This window comes from Chrysoperla carnea, chromosome 1 (assembly GCF_905475395.1).
Source record: "Chrysoperla carnea chromosome 1, inChrCarn1.1, whole genome shotgun sequence".
Lineage (NCBI taxonomy): Eukaryota > Metazoa > Arthropoda > Insecta > Neuroptera > Chrysopidae > Chrysoperla > Chrysoperla carnea.
Window position 1 is genome coordinate 65,902,379 of NC_058337.1, and position 25,935 is coordinate 65,928,313.

Here is a 25,935-nt window from a genome sequence, read left to right on the forward strand (position 1 = left end):
TAATTTTTATAAATAAACCCAGTGAAATATTTACGCCTGTGCCTAGGGCGGCATAATATTAGACATAGAGATTGGACATAGTATTTTTCGACATATACTATGTTTGCCATAAGAACTCGCATGTTAAATTTTGTTTTGCTAGAAAATGTTACAAACAATTTTTGTTGGCTTTTAACTTGGCTGTTTTTATAGTTATTCGAAAAATAATTTTACTCTTCTCTTTGTTACATAAATGAGCTTGTAAAAACAAAACAAAAAAATTTTCTTTTATTAAAGAAAGAAATTAGATTTTCTTATACAAAAAAAACTTCCCTCATTCAGGAATAGCCTTTTATTGACACTATACACGAATCTTGTAAAGGCCGCTTAAAGAATCGTGTAAATAAAGTGTAGGTAAATAAAGTTCTTCAAGTAAAGGTAAAGCCTAATTCATTAACAAAATGAGATTGAGAATAGTTGAGGTATTGACTTGTGAAAGCTGCATTTCTGATATTGCGTACAAGGCAGTACACAAGCGGACGTGCACAACTACATTTTACGACAGTCTCAAATCTAACATTCTACGGTTAATGAATTTTGCTGTACGTACCTAATACTTAAAGCTATTAGTGCATATTAAATTTTGACTTTACTGGCGTATTCAATTAAATATACATTTTCTACGGAGAAAGTTCTTATTCAAACAATTTTTTGAAATGCACCCCAGCCTATTTTTCCATTAAGATTAAGCATTATAATAAGTAGGCTTTGTTGTTAACAACATTACTAAATTCAAATGTGACAAGTTAGTATAACACATTTGGTATTATAACTGATAAAAATAATAAATTTTATGTTAAAATGAAAAAGAAAGATATTAAAGATCCAAAAAGAACCATTGCATCACCATCAGAATCAAAACCATATCCCACATTTGAAAATCGTTTCGGATATCTAAATAAACCAAGGACAGATGATACGTACAAATCTTTTACATATTTACGAAAACATATTTGTCCAGAAAGACAATTATCATCACCGGCAGATTTAGTACACAATCCAATAGTCTTGAAACATAAAGAAATCGAAGCATTTAAACCGAATATACCCACACCTGAACCGAATATATATTTACCTTCAATTTTAACTGAATGTGATTTATTAAAACTGATTAATGCAGAAGATGTGCAGAGTGTTAAGAAAATATTTGGTATTTAAAAAATATTTATGCAAATAATTTTATTTTGGAGAATATTACGATTTTCGTTCTGCCAATCCAAATTTTGAGGGACGTTAGGCATTCCACCTCGAAAATTGTTAAAAAATCGAGATCCCCGGTTTAAAAAATTAAAATTTAGGGCTTTTCATATAACGTAGAATCCTAAAATGCCACAATAATTTATATTTTTTTATCTTGTAAAATACATCATTCTTAATTAACTAATCCTTGATATTCATTGATGAAGTCATTGTAATAACGAAGAAATTCCCACGAAGCAAAATATGACAAATATGTCATCAGCATCACTGAATCACACTGTATGCGAACCAGGTTTTAAAATTAGTTTCTGAATTTGTATTTACTATGAATAACTAAAGCAATGAATCCTTATACAACGTAACTAATTGCGTATAATACACTTTATACCTGTGAACGCAAATAATACATTTTATGTCTGTGCTTAAACTCATATATTATTAGCGTAAATTATTACGTTTTTTACTAAAAGCCTAAAACTATTTTTAACAAAATCTCTGGTATAATTAATTTTTATAAAAAAAAAATGCATTTAAAAATATTTAGTCAAAATTATCGTCTTTTTTTCTAAAATATTTTTTTAAACACATTTACCTGACAATGTGTGTGTAAGAAATAAGTCTCTTGTAAACGTTTTAGTCCGCGGGACAAAACCCTTTTTATTAAATCATTAATACATACCTGAACTTTGTGAGTGGCTTCCTTTTGGCGAGTCTACCAAACTTTCTCTCTACGACTTTGACTTTAAGCTGAAAAAATTAGCAGCGAAATTGGCAGTGAATTTTTTGAACATCATGTCCGCTTGATATCACTAATAATTGTTAAACAATAAAATATTTTGTCCGACAAAAATACTGCACCGATAAGCTTGCCTACCACCTCAAACATACCGTACCTAAGTATTTTTGTTTTTTAATGCATATATAGTTCACTTTTGCTACATTGTTTAATAATTATTAATGTTATCAAGTGGTCCTAGTGTCTGACACAAATTTTCTGCTGCGTTTTTTTCATAGCGATAACTTAAATATGGTGGTTGGTAGACTCGCCAAAGTGAAGTCAGAAGGAAAGTTTCAAGTATATACTGATCATTCAACATAAAGGGTGCTGTCTCGTGGATTATATTTATATAATATAAATCAATTAAATGAATACGTATTCTTTGTAGATAATATTCTAGTAAAAGAATTTTCAAACGAACAACCTCGTCAAGTTCTAACGGATTTATTGTCGAACATTTTTGTATTCTGTAGGCATGAAAAGTTTTCCAATTTGTGTACTGATACACTAATAAAACTGTTCTACTATACTCATAAATATTTGATATCATCTTTAAGCCGCAATGCTAACGAAGTGTACTTGTATTTTAAAAAATTAATTATTTTACACTCTGTTCTGGTAAGAATGATTGATTGTATGTATACGTTCATTAACGATTAAAGTATATCTAGCCTAGTCATAAATACTCTTAAGAAAATTTATAAATAAGATTTAAGAATACATAAATTTACAAATAATAACGTTTTGATATTTTTCGATTTAAAAAAAAATATTTTTAAGCTACTCGTTAGGAAGAAACCATGAAAAGCATTTTGCAAAAATTTGCCTTCAGCTCGATCTGAAACCGCATTACAAAATTGACCATGGATGGATAAAAGTATATTCAATATTTCGATGTCAAGTAGAACAGGGCTCTGAAGCGAATCATAAATTGTAATTAAACGAATTGAGTTTTGGACTACTAAGTATATAAGTCCATTTGATAGGTCTTTGGTGTTACTCCTTAAGGTAGTTAAGCAAAAATAAAATAAACTATATCACATTTTCTTGTTCACAATTAATTAATAAACACACACTTATAATGACTACATTGTAGAACTGCAAATACCCAGACTTCTTAGTAATTATATTTGATAATTTCTATGATCAGTGCGCTAAAAATTTGCTCAAAGATGAGTATTTTACAATCTCTTGACTTCTTTTTACTGAGCTAAATTATCATTCTCGATTCTCGGAAGAGTGTGGGATTGTAATAAATCGAAGAAAGTGGTTCCTTACCGAATCAACTCGAGCGCGATTTTCTTATTACAACATGTACATACTTTTATGAAAAAATAGTGGCAGGCACCTCGCAGACTTTGAGTGTGACGGTAATTTAAAATCAAACGTGGAAGAATTCCCGAGAACTGCTGTAAAAAAAAAGTACATAAGTAAAAACTGGAAATAATTTCTGCCGCTTGCCAAATAACTTCCGTAACGATCGCACAAACGTTACATAATACTAGCAGACATTTACCCCCTCTCCCCACTAGCAAAAGAACCACTTTTACCCCTTCTGGGGGAGGGGAGAGAGAAAATGTCTGCCAGTATTGTGTAACGTTTTTATGGTCGTTATGAAAGTTATTTGGCAAGCGACAGAAATTTTTTTCTTTTTTTACTTCGTTTTACAGCAGTTTTTCGGAATTCTCCCATGCTTGATTTCAAATTATCGTCATAATGCCAGTCTGCGATGTCTGCCACTATTTTTCCATGAAATACAAATCGCACTTGAATTCATCCGGTTAGGATCCACTTTTTTCCGGTTTACTTCAACCGCACCCTTCTAAAACCGCCATAAATTCTGCCACTATTTTTTCCGGTTTGTAAAAAATGGATGCTTTGACTTACCGTTGCTTCCAGATGGTTAGGGTCCCCTTTTACCCATATGTCTACACCCTTATCTATCTCGAAAATGACCATAGAACATATAATTTATTTTATATCATTCACAACGGTCTAGTTTGTTAGTTTGTAAGTCAATTAGTAGAAATATTTACATTAAATCAATATAGGTCAGCTCAGTTTTTTGGAATCGCGAATTGTGGTCTATTACGTTTTAAATGTAACTTTAAATAATTACCAAATAAAATATTGGTTATTAAGTTCTGTAGTTACGGTTTTTCATTGCGATTATCATATTTATTCAAGGCTGAAGGTTGATGCAATAAGTATACCGGGTTGGCTTGTCCCTCCCTTTTTTTCTGCCTGAAACTCAAAATATACCGTTGAATGTAAAACTTAAATTCTCTTAGTAGTAAACCGGTCATACAATTGAGTATATTTTCAAGTTCTGATTCCGACCGGAAATGGATTATTCAGGCAGGTTTTCGTAACTTATAAGACATATAATAACACTTTAAATTAAAAGTTTCCTTTTAAAATAACTAAAAACTTCCATTGAAAGCATTTGAAGAAAGAATACATTTGGCAAAAATCTAACAAAAATTCTATTCAACTGTTTTTATATGCATTTGGATTTCTGTTGAATGCATTCGTTTTTTGAAAAATGTTTTTTAAAAAAAGTTTTCATTTTAATTATTTTACTTTCACCGGTTATATTTTGGATTGTAGAGTAATACACTAGGTATTCAATTGAATATTTTTCTAATAGCTCATGCACTCTTTTTAGTGTCCTCCACGATGTGCCCGAATATTTTCACCATATGAAGGACAGAAAAGTTTGTTACTATTTTGTAAACTATATCTACGACATTTACCACTAATTAGAGTACTTTGTGTACCAATACACAAATTGGAAATGAATCCACAAAACTACCCGAACCATCCATTATTAATCGAAAAATAAATATGTTGTAATTTGAATATATTTTTATTTTATAGAAAAATGTATAAAAAAGTCACACAAATAAAAATAAAAAAATTAAGAAAAGTTTATCATGCATTAGGTAAATATTTTCTAAATTTTGAAAGTCAATATCTTATAATTTGGAAATTTTAGATATATAAAATTGCAAAATGTAAGAATTAAAGAATAAAGTTAGTTTTAAAAAAAAAAACCAAAATCCTAGGTGTGTTTTCTTGCACCGCGATCAAATGGCGATACGAATATTTTAGTAGTCGAAAATTTTTTTAGACATGGTTTAGTCCATGTATTCATGTTTTACATAAATTTTAAATTTGGATCGTGGCAATGCGGATGTGAATGTGGTGGAATGCAAATAATGCTTTGATTTTCTGATGTTGAAATGCTAGTTGTGTCCAACGATGAAATAGATGAATTAAACATTTTGCATGGACTCTCATCGAATTCGTGCTGCAATTTTAATGCTGGTGGTGGTCCACATTGACATAGTTTTCGTTTTAGTAAACTATTTTCGGATATCAGTTGACGGTTTGTTTGTTTAAGCATATCAATGTCATTCAACAAATTTCTGGAAAATTAATTTGAAATGAATAATAACGAACAATAAAGCAAAGCCATTATGAATTCCATAATTGTTACAATTTTTGGTTACGTTTGGAGTCTAGCAGAGATTTGTATAGTCGCTACTATATGTACACCGTATTCCAATGTAAATAAATATTTAGTGATAGAATATTTATATAGTGATAAAGTATAATGAAATCTGCATCAGAAATTATTTACGACTCTTTAAGGCTTTAGTTGTTTACCTTTAATCAATTTCGAGGAGTTATTGGATTGTAATATATTAGAAAAGTCGAAGGATTTGATGAAATGAAAATTTTTATTTTTTCAAATATCTCAAAAATTATTTAGATTTTAATAAAAAAGACATTGAGTCATTGGTTAAGAGAGATATTTTCCTGCTAAAAATTTGATGGTCGTGCCAGTTGGTCTTGACTAGATGTTATTGTTTTGAATAACTGTTTAAATATTAGTGTCCGACTAAAATATACTTTCGACCTTCGTTTCTGATTTCGAATGAAACCGAAAATCTATTTAAATATATTAAAATTTGTTTCATATACTGAAATTTTGTGTTTTTTTCGAGATAAATCATATACAAGACATGATTTTAATCAGTAAAAAATATTTCGAAATTCTAGAATTATTCTAGATATTGAACCTAGAATTTAGAATCATGAGATTAACGTTTTCTAGCAATATTTTTTGGATATTAACAAATGCGTGTTTCGAGTTTTGGCTCGGTCTTTCGGGCATTTATAATGTGTATAATTTAATTAATAAATAGTTGTACGTGCTTTAAATTTGTTAATAGCAAACATAATAGGGTTAAAAAATCCCACGACGCAAAAAGGGAGCGGTTATCAGTTTGACTGCCCCATATGTGTGTGTGTGTGCGTCTGTTTGTCTCTCTGTGGCATCGTAGCTTCTAAGCGGACGAACCGATTTTATTTTTTTTCTTATTTGAAAGGAAATTCAATAAAATATGTTCTTAGCTATGTTTCAAGAAAATCGGTTCAGTTTGGATAGAGCTTCAAGAAAAAAATCGCATTTGTCGGGGATTTTTGAAATTTCACTTGTTGAGATATTTGAAGAAATCTAAATATTACCTCTTTCCAACCTCTCCAATCACCTATTTTAGATATATGCTATAGCAAATTTTCGATTGCCATCCCAAAATCTATTTTATAGTACTATTTTTTTAGCAAATTTTGTTTGTCTGTTGGATTTTAATTTCTTTATATGCTTCAAATTTCCTGCTAGACTATCCGTAGCCGTAACCAAAATTTAAAGCGCATGAAATTTATAAATGGCTTCACGAATTATAAATTAAATGATTTCTTACAATCGTTCTTTTTTAAATCGTTCTAAAGCAGCACATTTTTGACTCATGTTTTCATTTAGAATTGAATTCATTTGTCGTTGCTCTTGAATCCAATTACGTACATTCTCCAACACTTGTTTTGATTCAGCACGTAATTCATTACGACTTTTATCAAGTTCAATCATTTCTTTTTCTAAGTTATCGATCTTTTGTTGTTTTGATGTATTTTCTTGACAACGTTCGTACAGCTCTGTATTTAATCGTGATATTTCTTCAGTTAATGCTATATTATCAGCTTCGAGTGCTGATTTTTCATTGCGTAATTCTGATATTATTTTTAAACATACATCTAATTGAGATGCTGATTGCGATTGTTGTAATTGCGTTTCGGATTTTCCATATGTATTGATGAATTTAGTTAAATGGTTTTTCAATTTTTCATTCTTGTAAAAAGCATAAAAATAACATTACTTATATATTAAAAATATGATGGCAATTTTAAGAGTAATTTCTTGATTTTGAAAAATCAGCTTCTTTACCGATTTTATTGTTCAAACATTTACCGATTTTATTGTTCAAACTTTTTTTTAACCCTTATTCTTTGTCATAGAAAGTTGGGATTTAACTTAGAGAAAGAGAAGCTTAATTACAGATATGGACTTTCTTCTGAATATTAATAAAATCTGGACTATGTGTTTATTAAATGAAAGCCATTAGTTGGCTAGCCCCGTGGGCAGGGGCTCATTCTTATGTTTATTTATTATTTTACAGTTTAATTATAAATATTATTTTGTCATAAGACATTATTTTGCGTAAAAATAATTTTTTACCCAAATTTCAGATCTGTCTCAAAATAACTAAACGTATTAATAATTTAGTTAATGTAGAGAATTTTATGTCCTTTCAAATGAAGTATCACGAAGTAGGGAGTACCATTTGAAATTTCAAAGTTGGGATGAAATCTAAAATTCTCTAGGTACCAATTTTGAACTTCCTCCTCGATATCTAAATCGGCGTATTCTCACTCAAAAGAATAATCACATCAGATCAAGGGGGTTAACACTGTATTGTGTTAATTTTAATTTATTATAAATTTTTTGTTTCATTAGTTCTAAAAAACAATTAAAAAATGTTTGCTGATTTGAGTAACAAACTACCTTAAATAATTTTTAGTCAAATTATTTGCATGCAAAATTATAAAATTTTGTTAGCCTATCATATAAAATTATTAAAATTGGTTATAAAGTCTAGTCTCTAGAAAATTGATAAAATAAAAACTAAACTATGTATTAAAATCTACTTTAATTATTTATAGAAAATGGTTTTTAAATTTTTAAATACTCATACATGCAAAATATACTTTTAAGTATTGTCTAATAGTTTTTAAATTTTTAAATGCGCATACATGCAAAATATAAGTCTTGTCTTAGTAGAATAGATAACATCCACGTGTTGGATAATTATTCTGTTCATTTTGTGTATTTATTTTATATGAAGTCTTTTTATGGAACCACCCTGACCTGTTTAAGATTTATTAATCTTAATTGTATCATTAATTTTTATAAAAAAACATAAGTTTTGTTGCCATTCAAACAACAAAACTAACATCACAAAAATTCAAACAAAATCGTATTAATCCTATAAATATTTAAACCGTCACGTGAGGATTACAACACAATTTATACATTTGTAATTTTGATAATTTAGTAGCAATTTATACAAAAGTACTTTGGTCGATATTAATGTTCTTTCATTGTAAATATTATTTTCGAATACATCTACAAGAAAAGTAACCAACAGCGAAGTATTAACTTTTAACATGCGTACACAATGAATTATACCCATCAGACTTTTTTAATTAACAATAGTCTAGTTTCAGTTGGGCAAAAATCATTTTGTTTGAACTCATTGGCTGCTTGTTTTTTTATAATAATAAGAAATCTTCACATTCCATTCTGGTAAATGTTTTTCTCTGCGTTTCATATTCATTATCTAACGCTTTATTCATCAATATTCTACACTTAAGTATCGATAATCAGCGCCGAAACTTCGGAACCAAACATGTATCTATTTATACCTTTATTTAAACTCAGATATTACCCCTGACTAAGTGCCCCAGTAAATACCTAAACTCTTTCCAATTTTTGAGCAATACTTTGTAATCGTATGCATGTTTAGTCCACTTCTTTGGTGAATGGATAAATGATCTAATTTTGTCAAAATATTTCGATTTATCATTATTTTCTATAAATTTTAAGTAGGAAATGTTTGTTCTACCCCATTTATTACTAAGCCAAAAAGCCATTATTTTAACGACCTAAAGACATAATCTTTTATAGCATTAAAATATTTGATGAAAGCTAGCGGCCTGAACATACAATTTTGTTTCGAGTGTTGTGGTTGGTTTTGTTATTTCAGTAACTAAATCTAAACCCGAAACCAATAAAAATTTATTTGATTGAAGAAAAACCACTTACAACACTTACATCACGGATAACTTTCTCATGTTGAATTCTGTACTTATTTTCCATATCATTATATTTCTTTTTTAAAACACGATTAGCTGTTTTTAAGGATTCATTTTTTAAATTTAATTCATTAATTTTTGAATGTAAATCGCAATTAGAACGTTTCAAATCCATAATATCATTAAAATATTTTGTTTCACATTCTATCCTATGTTGTATATCATGTTCACTTTTATTATTCACATTATTTAATTGTGTATGTAAATCTTGTATTACAATTTTTTGCTCTTCAAGAGCATCTTTTAACCGTACAATTTCTTTTAAATTTTCATCATTAATTTTTGTTTGATTACAGATATAATCATTTTTAGCTTTAATTTCATTTAAAAGTTGATCAATTTTAGATAATTTCTCACTAAATGTGCATTCGAATTCTTCATTTGTTTTTTGTTTCTCTTTTTCTATGTTGTTATTCAATACTTCAACAACATTTTCGTGATTCTTTTTTAACATTTCTAAACTTTTATCTTTGTCATATAATTGTTGTCTTAATTTTGAATTTTCAATATAATATTGGTTAAATTGAACTTTTGCATCATCGTTAACTTTTTTTAATACTTCAATTTTACTTTCCAATTCATTAATTTTGCGATTATAATCTTGTACTAATTTCATATAACGATCAAAGAACGGTTCATCGTATGTATCGATACGGCGTAAATTTTCATTGAAATCATTCATGATTTCTTGATACTCATGTTGGAAACGTTTTTTAATTGTTTCAATCACATGTTCTTTTTCTTTAATTTCGTATGACAAACGTCCTAGGTTCCAGGAAGGATATTAAGAAAATGTTGGTGCGAATAATTTGTAACAGGTTGAATATTTTTAGACGTTTAAAGCTTTAAATATATAACAGCTAAGTGTGCCAGCTGACTAAAAGGAAAAGCTAATGCGGTTATAACGAGAATTTTTTTTTTTATTCCCGGCAAATAATGGTTAATTGATTAAACTGGTGTTACAAAGATAAAATCCAAGAAACTAATTACGCCTGTAAAGGCTTTCTATAATTATAAACAGTCCCTAGCCTTTATACAATTTCTTTTCCTCCACCCTGATTAAGAGTAAACAATGGAAGTACTGCTAATAAAAGTTTTCTAATAACGACGTGGGAAGCTTCTGTTTGAGATCGATGTGTATAATAATTCCGAGCTGTATGAGCGTTGTAGATTTTTAAAAAGGTTATAAATCATAACGTATTTAAAATTTAGAAAATTCAACTAACGCAAATTTTTCGTAAGTTCCGTTTTTTATAGAAATTCAAACAACCTTTTTTCCTATCTCTTACGATTTGAAAGACGAAATTTCTTATAAGAGAATTAAAATAGAGAAAACAAATTGTAGAGCAGTCTATATTCTAAGAAACGGAGTGTATTACAATTATCCCAATCCGATTTTATTGTATTGTCTGAAAAAATTCAACCTATTACAAAACCTAGTTTTACCTAATTCTGCGGTTAATTTATTTATTTTTGGCTCAGTTTCTAATTTAAATTGTTCACAACATTTAATTATATTATTCTTTTTGTTTAATTCTTTAGTTAAATTTCTTAATTTTATTTCATTTTGTTCATTTTGATGTAACTCTTTCTCATACGCCATTTTTAATTTATTTTCATTAGCTAATGATTTATTTAATTCTTGTATTAATGTAAAATTTTCTTTATTTGACTCAATTAATTTGCATCGACATTCTTTTAATTTGCATTGTAATTCTATTAGTTGTTGCGCACAACCATTCGTTTGTGTACACGGATTATTTCGTATTTGCAATTCATCCTCTAGTTCTTTGATTATACGATCTTTTTCGAGCAATTCATTTTGTAAGTAATTTACATCTAACGATATATTTTTATAATTCGATATAGTCTGTGATAATTCTTTAATCCTTTCATCGCGTTCAATTACTTGGTGCCGGTAATGTTGTATTTCATTATCATTTTGATTAGTTAAATCCTTGATGGATTTCATATCTAATTCGTAAGATTTTAGCAAATGTTCTCTTTCTTTTATCTGATTCGTAAGTGTGACATTTTGATCCTGAATTTTATTCATTTTACATTGTTGACATTTTAGTGTTTCTTGAAAATCTTTAATCATTTTGTCCTTTTCTTCCAATGCCGTATTACATTTATTTAATTCCATTTCAAAATTTTTCTGCAACTCAATATAGAATGAACTAGTTTTATTTGACTTTCCCAATGCTTCCATTAATTCTGCTTTTTCTTCCTCTAATTGCTGAATACACTTATCCTTATCTTTAAGATCATCTTTACAATCCCATTTAAATGGTTCAGACGCCATTCTTTTTATTTCATCATCGATTTCAAAAAGTTGAGAACGTGATTGTTTTAAAGTCTCAACTATATTCAAATAACTCTTTGTATAATCCTTTCGAACATTTTGTGTGGTATTCTGTAATGATATATTTATTTATGATTACGAATAATAAAAGTTGAGATCGCTGATTTTCACGATTTTTTGATGATCACAAAATAGTTATCTTCTTGTTCTAGCATCCATGAGTAGGATAAATGAGATAACGGACAATTTTCCACTGAAAAGGCCATTCAAAAAACAAAAATAAGATGTATAAAGCAGACCAAAAATCTTCCCTTGTTAGTAAATGGTTCCTACAAGACTTTATATATACCTGTACTAAAATAGGTTACTAGCGTTTACTTACTTTGATATAGTCAAAGATATGAAAAATTTGAAATATTTTTAACATCAATGTTAGATATCAATATATAATCCACTGAGCGGAATCGAAACTATGATACAAGCAGGGCTATCAGGTGGTTGATAGCTTTACTTCCAAAAGTAAAACTAAAAGACATTATATATGGAAAAAATGTACAAGTATAATCTTCCAGATAGCTCAGTTGGTAAAAGCGCTATTCCGGAATTCTATAGGACATTAAATTTCGATTTTTTCTCCAATTTCCTAGATAAGTTTTGAATTATATAAAAACTTATTTCGACTACCATGCCGTAATAATCAATATGAATTAGCTAATCGTAATTACTCTTATGGATAGCATATGTTAGTCGTTCCTACGTTGTTACTCTCCTCTAGACCAAAACATTCTGATCGGGTCAAAATCTGGGTACGTCCATGAACATCGTATTATAAAAAGCACCTACTGGGGAGAAAATATGACCTTAGTGATAATTTTTTTTCTTTTCATATTTTAAAATCCAGCCAATCGAGTGTTCTCATTAATGGTAAGAAAAGAGAGAATTTGGAATAAAAATTAGAGCAAATTGTTTGAAGTTATTGGTAAGTTTTAGTACAAGAATCTTAATCCTCCTTCCATAAATTACTATCTGAAAAACACGCCTCAAATCGAATCAAATTCTGAGAAAATTTGTTTCATTTTGTTGATAAGCTCGCTCGCTGTATATTATACACTACTATATAGATTACAATCTTTATTGACATTTTGAATGCACCCTCCAAAATCGTGAAAATCGGAAGCGTACAGAATTAATTACTTGATTTTCATATAATTCAGCAAATTCTTTGATATGATCTTGTAATTGGCTTATTAGAGCATTCTGATAGTTGACATGACTTCTGTAACTTTCTAAACCATTATTCATCAAACTATAAACTCTCATTAATCGAGTTAACTCAATTTTTAAATCCTGAATTTCATTTAATGATAGTTTCTCTTCTCTTGTCAAACAACAAGGACCTACTTCTGTTGTTTGTGAAACTGACTTTTCATCAAGATTTGCTTGCTGTAAGCGTTCAAATTTTTTTAATAATTTATCAAAACTTAATTTAATTTCTTCAGATTCTTTAATTTTCTCAAACAATCGTTTATTATAATCGTTCACTTCAATTTTATGTTGTTTTAAAAATTTATTTAAATCGTTTTCGTAAGAGTTTTTCAATGTTTCAATCAATTGTTGATTATTATTTAATTCATCACGTAAATCTTTTAGTTGATTTTGTAAATTGTTAATTGTATTCAGTTGTAATGAGTTTGTACTTTCTACATGGTTAATTTTTCGTTCAAGTTCATAATTTGTCGATTGTAATTGTTGGAATTTTAACATCCATTCATTTTCTCTACTTTTGCACTGATCTTCAGTGGTGCCCACAAATTTTGCAAGAATTTCACTCTTTGCTTGTAATTCATCTTGCAACTGTTTTTTCTCCGTAATTTCATTCGCTAAATTAGGGCAAAAATTAGGAGTGTTCTTGAAGAATAGAACAAAATTTCCAATGTGCGCAAAGCTCAAACATTCTTAATTTCGGCGATTTAACATACTTGTTTTAAAAGAGGTCATTTGAAAATTAATTCCTGCTATGAGCCCATAATATTTATTTATTAAAATGGAATTTAAAATGGAGTTCAAGATTCTGATTTTAAATCAAATACATTTTCAGATAACGTTTTTTAAACCAAGTAATTTTTATTTGAAACATTTTTCCTGAAAAACGGTTGATTGTTTAGAAATATAGCTCCTAGATTAAATATGCCGAAATTTAAAACTGTTGAACTTTATGCTATTGAATTTTCTGTTCTATTTTTATCAAATTTCCTTTCAATCCTTTTAATTATTAATAAAATATTTTTAATATGCAATTTTAGAAAGTTTAAGAATTAGGTCACTAATTAGCGTGTTTATCGAAATGGCCTTCCTAATTTATTAATTTCCTAATACATTTAATTTTGATAGACCAATATCTAATGAATCGTTATTCTGAACTAAGTCTCCCTATTAGTCTAGTGCACTTAGATAAATCGTAGAGGGGTTACCCAAGGTTTTGACACTAGATTTTTTTATTCTTTCATTCGTTAGGGGATTGTATGGAGACTTAAATCTGAATTTGATTATTCAGGATGTTAACCCTTTCACCGCCATCTAATTTGTTATATCTATCACTTAAATTGGTTGATTTGTAGCCGACCAATCCAAGCCCAAAGTCAAACTTTAAATATTTTCATCCGCGCTCGGAGTTCCATGTATGGTGCATGTTTTATGAATAACGATGCAATTGTTATATCCGATTATAAATATTTTTATTGTCATTATATTACGAAGAGTCCGAAATATTAGAATTACTCTGACTTTTTGTCAAATTAAAAGCTATTCCGAGTTTTTGAAAAATTTTGAACTTTGAACGCGAATAACTTTTTTTTTCTATCAATCGTAGCGTGTAGTTTCACATAAATTAATTTAAAGTAAAACGCAGACAAGTCCAACGACATCAAAATTATCAAATTGAAATGAATAGAATGCAAGATACAGGCCAAAACGCAAAAAAGGCATTGTCCAAGATGGCGGCGAAAGGATTTGGGTCAATCCGTAAGTACACTGGAGTATATTTAATTTTTTAATCTATGTGAGGTCAGTTATTTAAGCATAATTGAAGCTAATTTTAAAATATAAAAAATTTACGCTTATACCCAATTGTTGTTCTTTATAAGCAAGCGTTTTCTGTAAATTTTCAATACATTTTTCGTTTTCATTAATTTGATTCTTGCATTGATTGACAACGTATTGGCATTGTGTCATTAACTCATTATCAGCATGATAATGTGACAAAATTAATTGCTCTATGATTTTATCTTTTTCGTTTAAATGTAATTTTAAGTCAACTAATTCATTATTAATCGATTGATAATATGCGTTTGAGGTATTGTTTATTGATTGTAATTCTTTTATCAAATTCTCATTTTGTGAATTTAATTTGTATAAGTTATCAATTTCTTTTAAATGTTTTATAGTGATTTTTTCTAAGCAATTTTTATTGTTTATCACTAAGCTTTCCACTATTTCATCTTTTTTCTTTAATTCCGCCTACAATTTGGCAATAATCAAGTTTAGTTTCCCCAAGAAATACACCAACTAGGTATCATAAATTACTTAGAAACCATACAGAAAAATTAAGAAAGAGGATTTAAAGAAGAATTGAGATTATGACCACAGCTCTAAAAGTGTGGCCAAATTATATTGATAGTAATAAGCTACGGCGGCGTTACCTCCTTCTCCATTTTGCAACAAACCCCAATAGCTTTTTAAAAATTACTATATAGGTTGAATTACATCAATACAGGATAATAGGAATAAATTTTTTCAAAAATCTTTTCTTACAACGAGTGTAAGAGTTTTTTAGGGTTATTTAGTGGAATAATTAGCTACGACATAGTCCGTAACTTGAAAATGAAAAAAAAAATTGATAAAATTTGAATATATATAATAACGGTATATATTTATACTCCAGAAAACGTGTCTTAATCCTCTAAATTCTTTCCTATAGCTTCGATTGATCTGAAAATTTGAGATTAAGCTGTGTTCACCCTTTAGATCAAAAGTTATATGGTGCCTAGTGGTGCTTTTGTCCAGTAGGTGGTAACCACTCCTTAAAGGAATGGAAAAATATATGCCGAAAATGGTAACGGGAATCGATAGAGCGATGAAATCTAAGCAAAAAATGCCACTTAGGTATATTTCGAAAAGTCGATACCTTCCGAGTTATTGGCTATTGAAATTCGGAATATTTATCGTTAAATAACTGAAAAATTTTACGTTTTTTTAAAAAAGTATGCAAAGTCATGCACTTTTTAAAGTACTATAAAAAACCTTGAAAATGAAAAAAGTTTCAAGTCATTTGCACGAAACTTAACGGAGTTATAATGAAAAGAAAGTTTTTCGTACCTTTTTTATGTTTTATTCAGCATCAAACTGATGATTCTATCACGGGAACCAAAATTAATGCTTGTTGCTTTCCAATTTACTTTATTTAGGTACTGGCAACATGCTCAAAAATTTCTAACTAGCCAATAACTAAGTATTGACTTTTCGAAATATACTTAAATGACACTTTTTGCTTAGATTTTATCGATTTTCCTTGCCATTTTCAATATACACTTTTCCACCCCTTAGAAGAGTTGGCTACCACACCCTGGGCAAAAGCACCACTAGACCCTATATAAAATTTGATCTAGAGGGTGAACACAACTTAATCCCAAATTTCGTCTTTTTTCTCCTCGTTTATTGAAGTATTAATTAAATCTAAGTAATTTAAGCCCATCTTGATAGTGAATTTCTTATAAAGTTTTTATACAACCTGCAATTCTTTTATTTCGTATTCCATTTGATCAATTTTATTTAAATTAGTTTGATTCTTTTCATTTGAATGTTTTAATTTTTTTTCGTAATCCTTATTTAATAATTTACATTTTTGAAATTTTTCTAAGTATTCATTTGTTAAGTTCTTCACATATTTTTCGTGCTCCTTTGTCATTTCTTTAATAAAATTATCTTTTTCCTCAACTAATTTCAAAATTTCACTAACATTTTTCGTTAAATCAACAGTTTGTTGTAAATTCTCAACAATTTTATTTTTCGCATTTAATTTTTCTTCATATTGAACGAGTTCATTTAATGCGGATTCTAATTCATTTTTTAAAAGCAGTTGTTCCCTTTTATATTGTTCAATAATTAAATTCCTTTCGTTTAATTGTAATCGCAGTAAAAACAATTCTTCGGTATTCGATTTTAATAATTTTTCTTTATCACATAATTTATTTTGTAAGTGTTTTAATATTGAATCTAAATCATTTAGCTCATGTTGTGATTTAGATTCAATTACATCGTAATTTCGATGTATTTCACTGATAATATTTATATATTTATTATTCATTTTATCGAGTTTTAACTGTCGCTTGATTACCTCCTGTTTTAATGCCATAATCTCTGCATTTAGCGATTCAATTTTTGAATTTTGATTAACAATCGTTGTATTAATAATTTTTGCACTTTCTTCGTGTTTTTTTAAATCATCTCGATATTTTGAAATCTCTTTGCCAAATAATTGACCTTTATCAATTAAATATTTATCATTATTTGTTGTTAGTTCGCAAATTAATTGAGTTTTTTCTTCAATTATTTTTTGTAATTTTAAATAATCTTCATGTAATTTTTTATATGAAAATTCAACCTTTTTAAATGTTTCTCTACATTCATCGATTATTTGATTTTTTTCTGAAATATCACGTTCGAATTGACTGACCATATTATGATATTTCGCTTCCATTTCCATTAACACTGATGCATGTTTTGCAGATGAATCTTTAATTTGATTTTCTTTGTGTGCAATAGCTTCACATAAATCGTTCATGGTTGTAGAGTATTCATCGAATTTTCGTGCTAATGTAGCTTTCAAATCTTTGATTAATTGCTCTTTTTCTTTTAAATTTCGTTGATGGTTTTCAATCTCAATTTTGTTCTCAGTGTCTATAATATTTAATTGAGTTCTTAAATTATGTATAAGAAGATCTTTATCGATTATTTTTTTGGATGCGTTTTGTAGCTCATTCTCTAAACACGTGCATTTTTTATTAAAATTGTCTTCTAAACATCTACACTTGTTATTACATTCTTCTTGTAAGTTGACAATTCGTTCTTTCAACTCTTTTATTGTTTCTTTCATATTTAAATTTTCTTCATTTAAACTATTTATGCATTCACGATTATCATCTTCAAGGCATGCACACTTTTTATTAAATTCATCTTCTAATATGGCCATTTTCTCAATATGAGCTTTTATTGTTTCTTTTAGTTTTACATTTTCTTCGGTTAAATTTTTGGTACACACCCTATTTTCGTCTTCTAGGCTTGAATACTTTTGATTATATTCATCTTGTAATTTCATATACCTAGCAAATTATTATTATATAACTAAGTGAAGAAAAAGTCATGTTTGGAAAAAATCTGATATAGGTTTTATGTGTAGGTTTTCAACCTCGTGCAATCACGAACGAGATTGCCATTAACTTATCTTTAAGACTAAGTAATATCTTTAATTTTTTTCTATTGGAACTGGTAGGGGTCATTAAAAAAAATTTATGCCCAAAAATGATTGTACCAAATTACTATGTCTTCGAGATACAAGGTTTTGAAATTTTGGAAAAAAATAAACATCTAAAGGTTGAATGAGGTTTTACAACAAATATTTTAAAGTTGACAATGAATGTTCCAAAATGGTTCATTTTCGAGATACAGTGTGTTGAAGTTTGTGAAAACAAATACATTTTAAGTAATACTTAAAAAATAAATCAATCGATTTAACTCAAATATCCAGTTTATTACAAACTAGGCACCTTTTCGATCTATTTAGTTTAACATAATAATTTAGTTTATTTTAATAATTTCATAGCATTGAAATAAAATTACTCTATTTAACGCTCTGAAATTACTGCATTTAACTGTAATGCATCCAAAATATGCCAAATTAGCAACAAACAGAAAATTATATTATCATCTGATTTATTTTTGATATATTTTAAAAAATAGATTGGATTTTACAAAATTTAACACCACCATTTCAAAAAAAGCATTTTAGTACCTACATTTTTAGGCATAAAATATTGCATTTTGAGGGCCCCTACAATTGCAAGAAGCTATCAAAAAACGAAACATTTTGGAACCTAAATTTTTTGTGCTTAAAATATTTGTTTTGCGTTAACCTACTTGTTTTTTTACTGTACCCTAGCAGAATGTTTTTGGAAAATACACGAATTTAGATTTTTAAGTTTCACAACCTAACAACCCCTGATCATACCAAACAAATAAAAGCACGAATTGAATTTACTGGACAAACCCTTCTTTCAGATCATCAATTGTCTTTTTAAGATTTGAATTTTCGTCGGTTAACTTTTCTACACAAACTCGCTTATCATCTTCAAGACATGAACACCTTTCATTAAAGTTATTTTGTAATTTAACAGCCCATTCTCTCAAATTATTTACTGTTTCTTTTAACATTGAATTATCCTCTGCTAATTTTTGTGCACATTCTCGATTATCATGTAATTCTTTTTCAACACATTGCAACGATTCCAATTTTTGAATCGATTTTTGTTGGTTTCGTAATTTCTCAAGTAATTGTTGTTCGATTTGTTGACGGTGCTCCAATTCTTTTCTTATAAATGAAATACCACTTTCTAATCTTCTATTTCTTAATAGTTCGTTTTCTATTCTACACTCAAGCTTTGTTACCTTTACAATAAATTAGTATTAATAAAAAAACTCTCAATCTAATTTTACCAAAATTATTGTGTCTTTTTTTAGAAGTGGGTCATTTTAAATAAAATCGTTTTTCTATACAACAGCGATCAGTTTCTAAACGTAATGTTAATCGAACAAAGAATGTCGCTTATGTTGAAATATTGAACCATTAGGCTTAGCGCAAGTTGGGAAGCAACTTGCTGTGGTGATGTGCGCAGTTTTATATCAATTTTTTCTATGTGTAATCCATAGTTTTAGTATGCTAATTGACAGTCAATTCTCTTAGGCTCTTTCAAAATCTAGCTTGGTGAGGCAATTGGTGAGAAGAGGTAGCGTAACAAGTTTTATGTAGATGGAGGTCAGTGGGTTACGCAGGTATCTGTACTGTGGGTTCTGTATAGTAGTGAGCTGTAACAGTGTGTAGGCTGTGACAATAAAAACTATCGACATACAAACTGCGTTATCTCACTATACAGAACAAACAGTACATAAACCTGTGTTACCCACGGACCTCTATCTATATAAAACTGCGTCACGTCAACTTACCAAGCTGCAACTCAATTTGTGCTCCGCCTTGCGTTTTGGTAAAGTCAAAAAAAATTTTGTGTCAGTGTATAATCCATAGAAAAAATTTAGATTTAACCATACTTTGGAATAACAATTGTTTTATTTTGATTAATTTAAACTGATAGTGTATTCCTAACAGCACTTTGATTTATATTTATAATATCATGCGTAAAGAAACAAATTTAATTGCAAAAAAAAAACAAAAAAAAAAAAACTATGCAAATTTTTGTTTTTAATTAAGCAAAGAAATAAATTTTACTTACAGTCGATGAAACTTTTTCCATATCTTCGTAATATTTTTGTTTTTCTTCAGAAAGTTGTTTACGCAATAAACTAATTGTCTCGTTGCATACTTGTGAATTTTTTTGCATTTCACTAATCTCTGAAAATTTATGGGTTAAACATTGTCTCAACCACTCCGCTTTTTCTTGTATGGTTTCATATGTTTGTTTACAATCACACATTTCCGAAACAGTTTTATCAATTAAGTTTTCATAAATACATTGTTTTTCATATGTTTTAGTACAATGATCTTGTAATTGTGTTATTTTATCCATTAATTCTTGGTTACATGCTTCCAATTTTTGCATTTGAGTGATTTTATCCGTTAGATCATTGTTAACCGTTTCCAACCTTTCTTGTAATTGTGTAATTTTGTCCGTTAAACTTTTGTTGACTGTTTCCAGTCTTGTTATGTTGCATTCTTTTGTTAATAATTGAGTTCTCACACAATTAACCTAAGAAGGGAATTTTGGTTTATTGGTAGGTCTTTTTAACACTTGTCTTTAAATGTAATTTATGAACAACGACAAACCAATTACAGTATAATTTAATTAAATTGGCTTAGGAGATTGAAAAGCGTGTCTCTCTTATTTTAGAATTTGTATAAATTAACATTCTAAAATGCGCGTCGACATTTACGTTATTCCAATGGAAAGATAAGAATAGTGATTAAAATAAAATCCTTAACGTATTACAAAGAATTGAAGAAAAATATGTCACAGGCAGCATTTAAGAAAGACTCTGAAGGTAAAGCCTTAGAAGCAAAGAATTTGACACAAATAATACTGAAAATACTCGAAAACCTAAGAGGGTACAAAATCTTAGGGTTTTTAACAAAACCAATGAACTGTTTAAACATGTACGAGCATCAGGGCAATTTTGGATAAAAGGCTTGATTTTTGAAATATGAAGTTGGACGAAGTCTAAATAAGTTCTGAAAGTTTTAGGGGGATTGCCCGATTATTTAAATAAATAAATGACTTCAAAAGTAGGCATAGTTAACATTGGTTTTATGGGAAATTGAAAAAAAAAAAGCTATTTAAATTAAAGTTAAAACCTAAATAAATTATTGAGAAAAAAAAAATTGTGCCGGATTAATTAAGGATGTATCAGCACGGTAGGGGGGACACAAATTAAAAAATTTTTTTTTTTCAATTTTGATGGTGAATTATGTTATAACTTTTGACAATATAAAACGAAAAGTAAGAATAAATTTTTCGATATCTGGAGTAATTTTCAAAATATCGAAAATTAAAAATTTTTATTTAATTATTTAGCTTTCGAAAACCAAAGCAGTTATCCAAAAATTTTATTCTTATTTTTCGTCTACATTCATGAAGTTATGACAAAATTCATCATCGAAGTTGAAAATAAGGTACAAATAATTTCAACCACACAAGTCTAAACTTGCCTTGGCGCTCATACTACCTTAGAGGCCAGAAATAATTTTAATAACTTTGAAAAATTGGATGCATATTTTCAAATCTTCTAGAGAAGTTAAACAATGAGGCGTCATCGATATTCATAGACATATAAATAGCAACGTTGGGAAATACTTTTGTTCAAAACTATAAGGAAGGACTCATAATCCGAACACTGTGAAGAGATAAACAAAAATGAAACTACAGCTATTCTTTTTATATATACTTTTGGAGACATGGCAAGAAACTGAGCGGCCGACGGGAAATCTCTATAAATGGAAGATAAGAAATATTCAAAAATGTATAAGCCGATTACTTTTTAATAATTTAGATTATTCTAACGGATTTCTTTAATATAGGATAAGAAATTTCTTGCTATTGAATTGCATGATGGTGACCGATTTCGCTTAACGAAAGATATGTAAAAACTATTTCTAGTATTATTGGCGGAAAATTTGAGGAGCCATTGCATGACCATAATCGAATGTTTCTAATTTTACACTAAAACATAAAAGTCGATTTTAATTCTTATATTAATTGATTTCCAGTATACACACATGCAGCAAAATCTGATGGCCATAAGGTCTACAAGTCACTAAATACTAGAAAATAATAATACAAAAACCTACAAGCGGCCAAAGAGTTGAGATGAAGCCAAACTTTTTTCCTTGTCATGTATTTGTACCTTTGTAAGTCTTATGCTCATCGGTTTCCGCTGCAGGAAACGACACTTATCGATTAGATTAGGTTTCCATAGTGTAATTATAATCGACTGAAATCTGTCAGCATCTTTTAGTCTATATATGCCACTTCTATATCCGTAATTTAAAACATATCCAAAAATATACCTCCAATTCCTTTTCTTTCAAAAGTGTTTCTAGATTTTCAATACACTGGGTAGAGGTGGTTTCATCTGTATTTGCCTTATTTGTAAACTCAGCAAGTTCTAATTTCAAACACTCTATACATTTTTCCATTTCTAGTATTGTGGACGAGAGGGTACAATTTTTTGCCTCTAAATCATCTGTATACGTGTCATGTTTCTAAAATAATGTATAAAAAAATTAACGAGTTTTAGAGAGTACACACGTTTCCTAATTAAAAGTAAGAAATAAACTTTTCTTCAGCAAAATCCAATATTCTCAAATATACATATTTTTGTGATTAATCGTCTCAAAATAATATATTTTTTTAAGTTTGACTTGTTTAAAATCGTTGCCGCGAGCGAATGACCGAGTTATATTACACAGTTTGATATCATTTTTACCACGCAGAACAATAGTACAGAATTGTTGTATTTTGTCTTTGATAAAAATAACAAATAATTCAGTTAAATCTCGTTTGCATGTGTCACAAAATAGGTTTTGCTGAAGAAGCTTGCTTAATTATGGTTTTCTTTTAGCTAAATCCTTAATATACGGTGGGATCCAAAAATTAAATTAAAAGTAAAAAACATATGAATACCAATAAATCCTGTAAATATTGCAAATATGTTTTAGTTTCAGCCATTTCGTTTGATAATTCATCATATAATTTTAAAAAAGTTTCCTAAAAAATATAATAAATAAACACAATTTAATCGTTAAAAACGAAAAAAAAAAGTTTATTATTAAAAGTTAAATCTACAAATATGTCGTACTCGAGTTAATATTCCATTATCGGTGATTTTTCGTAAATTCATATTTTCATCTTGTAACCTTTGGATTTCTTTATAATATTCATCGCATTTGCAATCCTGTAAAAATCAGAATGTTTAAAAATAAATTACAATCATATATCATTTAAATTTTTTGTCTATGAAATTAGTCGAAAGTTAGTATAACCGGATGTTAGTCCAGAAACCAATAAAAATAATTCTTACATTTAATCGTTTTTGTAAGTTCTCGAACGTTTTCTGGGACATTTCAAGGCGAACCACAATTGATTGCAACGACATAATGGATGATGAACATTTTATACTTTTCAAATCATTTTCATTATAATTTAGTAAGTCACTAAACAGTGATATTGTATCACCCTTTGAATCTGAAGATACTTGTTCTATTGCTTCATTGCAATCCTAAAAGATCATTGAAAGTGCAGTCATACATGAAAATTAAAAGAAAGTTTTAAGAAAATTAAATAGACTCTTGTTGGAAACACCATTCAATCATATTCAATATACAGGATGGATTATTTTAATCTATTCTATATGGCTAATAAATCGTTTTGTAGTTAACCAATCAAAAAACAACTTAAAAGTTGCAGAGTTTTATGAGGGACATCAGATTGAGCCTAGTTCTCCCAGCAGTACCTAGTTAAAATAAATTATTTGTCATTCCTACATTTTGTGAGGAAGGAAATTTATTAAAGCTTCTTTTTGAGAACTAAGAGAGGTTTAAGGTTTGAATTAATAAGAAAACTTCTGAATAATTTTTACTTCGATCGATCATACATGTATCAAGCTTTATGAGTAACATCCTTATAGATTTATTTACTAAAGTTTTAGTAAAATTTGATAATTGTTTGATTCCAAAATCGATTCCCACCGTTCTGTAAATGTAAGAAACTGTATCTGTAACTTCTCATGGCGTTTTTTTTAACTTAAAATATAGAACGCCATTTTTTAAAATGTTGGATTTTGAAGTTGGAGTGAAGTTTTCCATTGAGCTTATAAATATTAAAGAAATGAAAAAAAATTTCAAACGAAAGTTGTTTAAAATGATGATTTACATATTATGATTGATATTATGAATTGAACTTGTTGAATGTAATATGAAGTTATTTGTCTAAGTTAATTTTCTGTTAAAAATAACTTACATAATTTTTGCTTTCAATTTGATTATTAACATTAGCTATTTTTTGTATATAATTTTCCAAATGTTGATAATCACAAATTTGATTTCGTAGTTCACTTATAATTTGATCTTGTTCATTTGTACGTTTAGTTAAATCATGAAGTGTAACTATCTGAAAAAAATATTTTTATTTGAAATTTAATCCTTGAGTTATCTTAAGAAATCAATGCAATGTACGAAAACCCATGTTACCAATTTTAAAAGTGATGGGTTTATACGCTACACTTTTTAGAGGGGTGGGAAAACATTTTCATCTGATTGGCCCAAAAATCTCTATACTTAATATAAAAAATTTATAAAGAGATTTTTGCGAAAAATGGTGTTGTTTTCGAGATATTGCACTCAACACTATTAAAAAAAGGTTGTTTTCTTGCTAATTCCAAATAAAAACAAGTGAAAACAAACAATTGACTGAGTTGATTGTTGAAATACCATGCATAGACAGTGTTGATTACTCATTACCAAAGAATACAGATACATATGTATCTGTATTCTTTGTCATTACACATACATACATGTCACACATATACAAATGATATTCCCATATAATACATACTATACAATTTACGCCTAATTTGCGCCCTCACGGGTAAACAGTGATGTTTACGAAAAAAAGTTTCAAACAAAGGTTGGTTTTTTATATAAGGAATATTTTTTTACATTTAAATTTTTGTTCTATCTCTAACGGTTTTCAAGATGGGTCCTACGGACCCAAGACCCAATTGACCTGTGTTGCTCATTTACGAACTCGGCCTCACTTTTTACGTCCTGAGTACGCTGTAAAGTTCAGCTTTGGATATCGACATATAATGAGAAATATATACCAATTCACTTGCGGTGAGAACTCGTATTTTCTTAACAGTTGGTAATAAAAACAAAAAAAATTAATTTGAAAAATCCTCCGAATTATTTTTGAATACTATACTTCAGCATAAATGATCAATACATTCATCAAAGGAAAATTACAACTGTTGCCTCATAATGAACTTGCGCAATACGTTGCGAAATTTTCTTGGTACAAAATATGAATATGGCGGTTGTTTTTCACTGTACCTCAAATTTCACAATTCACTTTTATCCCATTGTAAGTTTTATAAAAATCCCCTTGAGAATTTTTGACTTTAATAACAAAGAATAGGCATACACATTTTTTAGGACAATCAGATGAAATATGTTGTTCCACAACCCTAAAAATTGTTGGAGGTAAACTGTTTTTTAACTAGGCGAGATCAATTTTAATTATACTACTTCATTGATCTCGAAAATACAAAAATCAAATTTTTATATTTTGAAAGCACTAGACTATTAATAAAAAGTTTTGTATGTATTGTTTTCGTTCTAAAAAAACCTACTATTCGTTTTAAATTCGGTATTAATTCTTCATAATTATTTAAAGTAATGCACGGCTTTTCATTCGAATATTCAATAATTTCAATAATTGAGTTTATAAACTTATTTTTACAATCATTTTCATTTTTTAATAACATCACTTCTTGAATC

At 28.5% G+C, this 25,935-nt stretch overlaps 2 protein-coding genes across 2 annotated transcripts; one reads left to right on the plus strand and one right to left on the minus strand.

The window, feature by feature from the left end:
- Positions 1–789: 789 nt before the first annotated feature.
- On the plus strand, positions 790–4,862 carry LOC123290376. Its single transcript, XM_044870526.1, has 3 exons — positions 790–1,189; positions 2,406–2,479; positions 4,686–4,862. Exons 1-3 carry the CDS (start codon positions 841–843, stop codon positions 4,860–4,862), a joined length of 600 nt encoding a protein of 199 aa, XP_044726461.1. The 5' UTR covers positions 790–840.
- Positions 4,863–5,086: 224 nt separating this feature from the next.
- On the minus strand, positions 5,087–24,622 carry LOC123290382 (putative leucine-rich repeat-containing protein DDB_G0290503). Its single transcript, XM_044870538.1, has 17 exons — positions 24,619–24,622; positions 24,398–24,543; positions 23,460–23,657; positions 23,238–23,333; positions 23,063–23,146; positions 22,447–22,641; positions 20,159–20,632; positions 18,922–19,319; positions 17,332–17,977; positions 16,615–16,995; positions 14,715–14,987; positions 12,795–13,508; positions 11,033–11,711; positions 9,866–10,060; positions 9,246–9,553; positions 6,790–7,211; positions 5,087–5,448 (listed from the first exon to the last, which is right to left on the minus strand). The coding sequence occupies exons 1-17, from the start codon at positions 24,620–24,622 to the stop codon at positions 5,178–5,180; spliced, it is 5,484 nt and encodes a 1,827-aa protein (XP_044726473.1). The 3' UTR covers positions 5,087–5,177.
- Between the last annotated feature and the right edge of the window lie 1,313 nt (positions 24,623–25,935).

What these genes read in the sequence shown, in the direction of transcription:
- LOC123290376 (XM_044870526.1), top strand. Translation starts at nt 841, where the DNA reads ATGAAAAAGAAAGATATTAAAGATCCAAAAAGAACCATTGCATCACCA. An exon ending in GAGTGTTAAGAAAATATTTG is followed by an intron (nt 1,190 to 2,405) that starts GTATTTAAAAAA and finishes TATTCTTTGTAG; the next exon opens with ATAATATTCTAGTAAAAGAA. An exon ending in ATTTATTGTCGAACATTTTT is followed by an intron (nt 2,480 to 4,685) that starts GTATTCTGTAGG and finishes CACTCTTTTTAG; the next exon opens with TGTCCTCCACGATGTGCCCG.
- LOC123290382 (XM_044870538.1), bottom strand. An exon ending in ACTTACAAAAACGATTAAAT is followed by an intron (nt 23,334 to 23,459) that starts GTAAGAATTATT and finishes TGATTTTTACAG; the next exon opens with GATTGCAAATGCGATGAATA. An exon ending in ATAATGGAATATTAACTCGA is followed by an intron (nt 23,147 to 23,237) that starts GTACGACATATT and finishes TATATTTTTTAG; the next exon opens with GAAACTTTTTTAAAATTATA.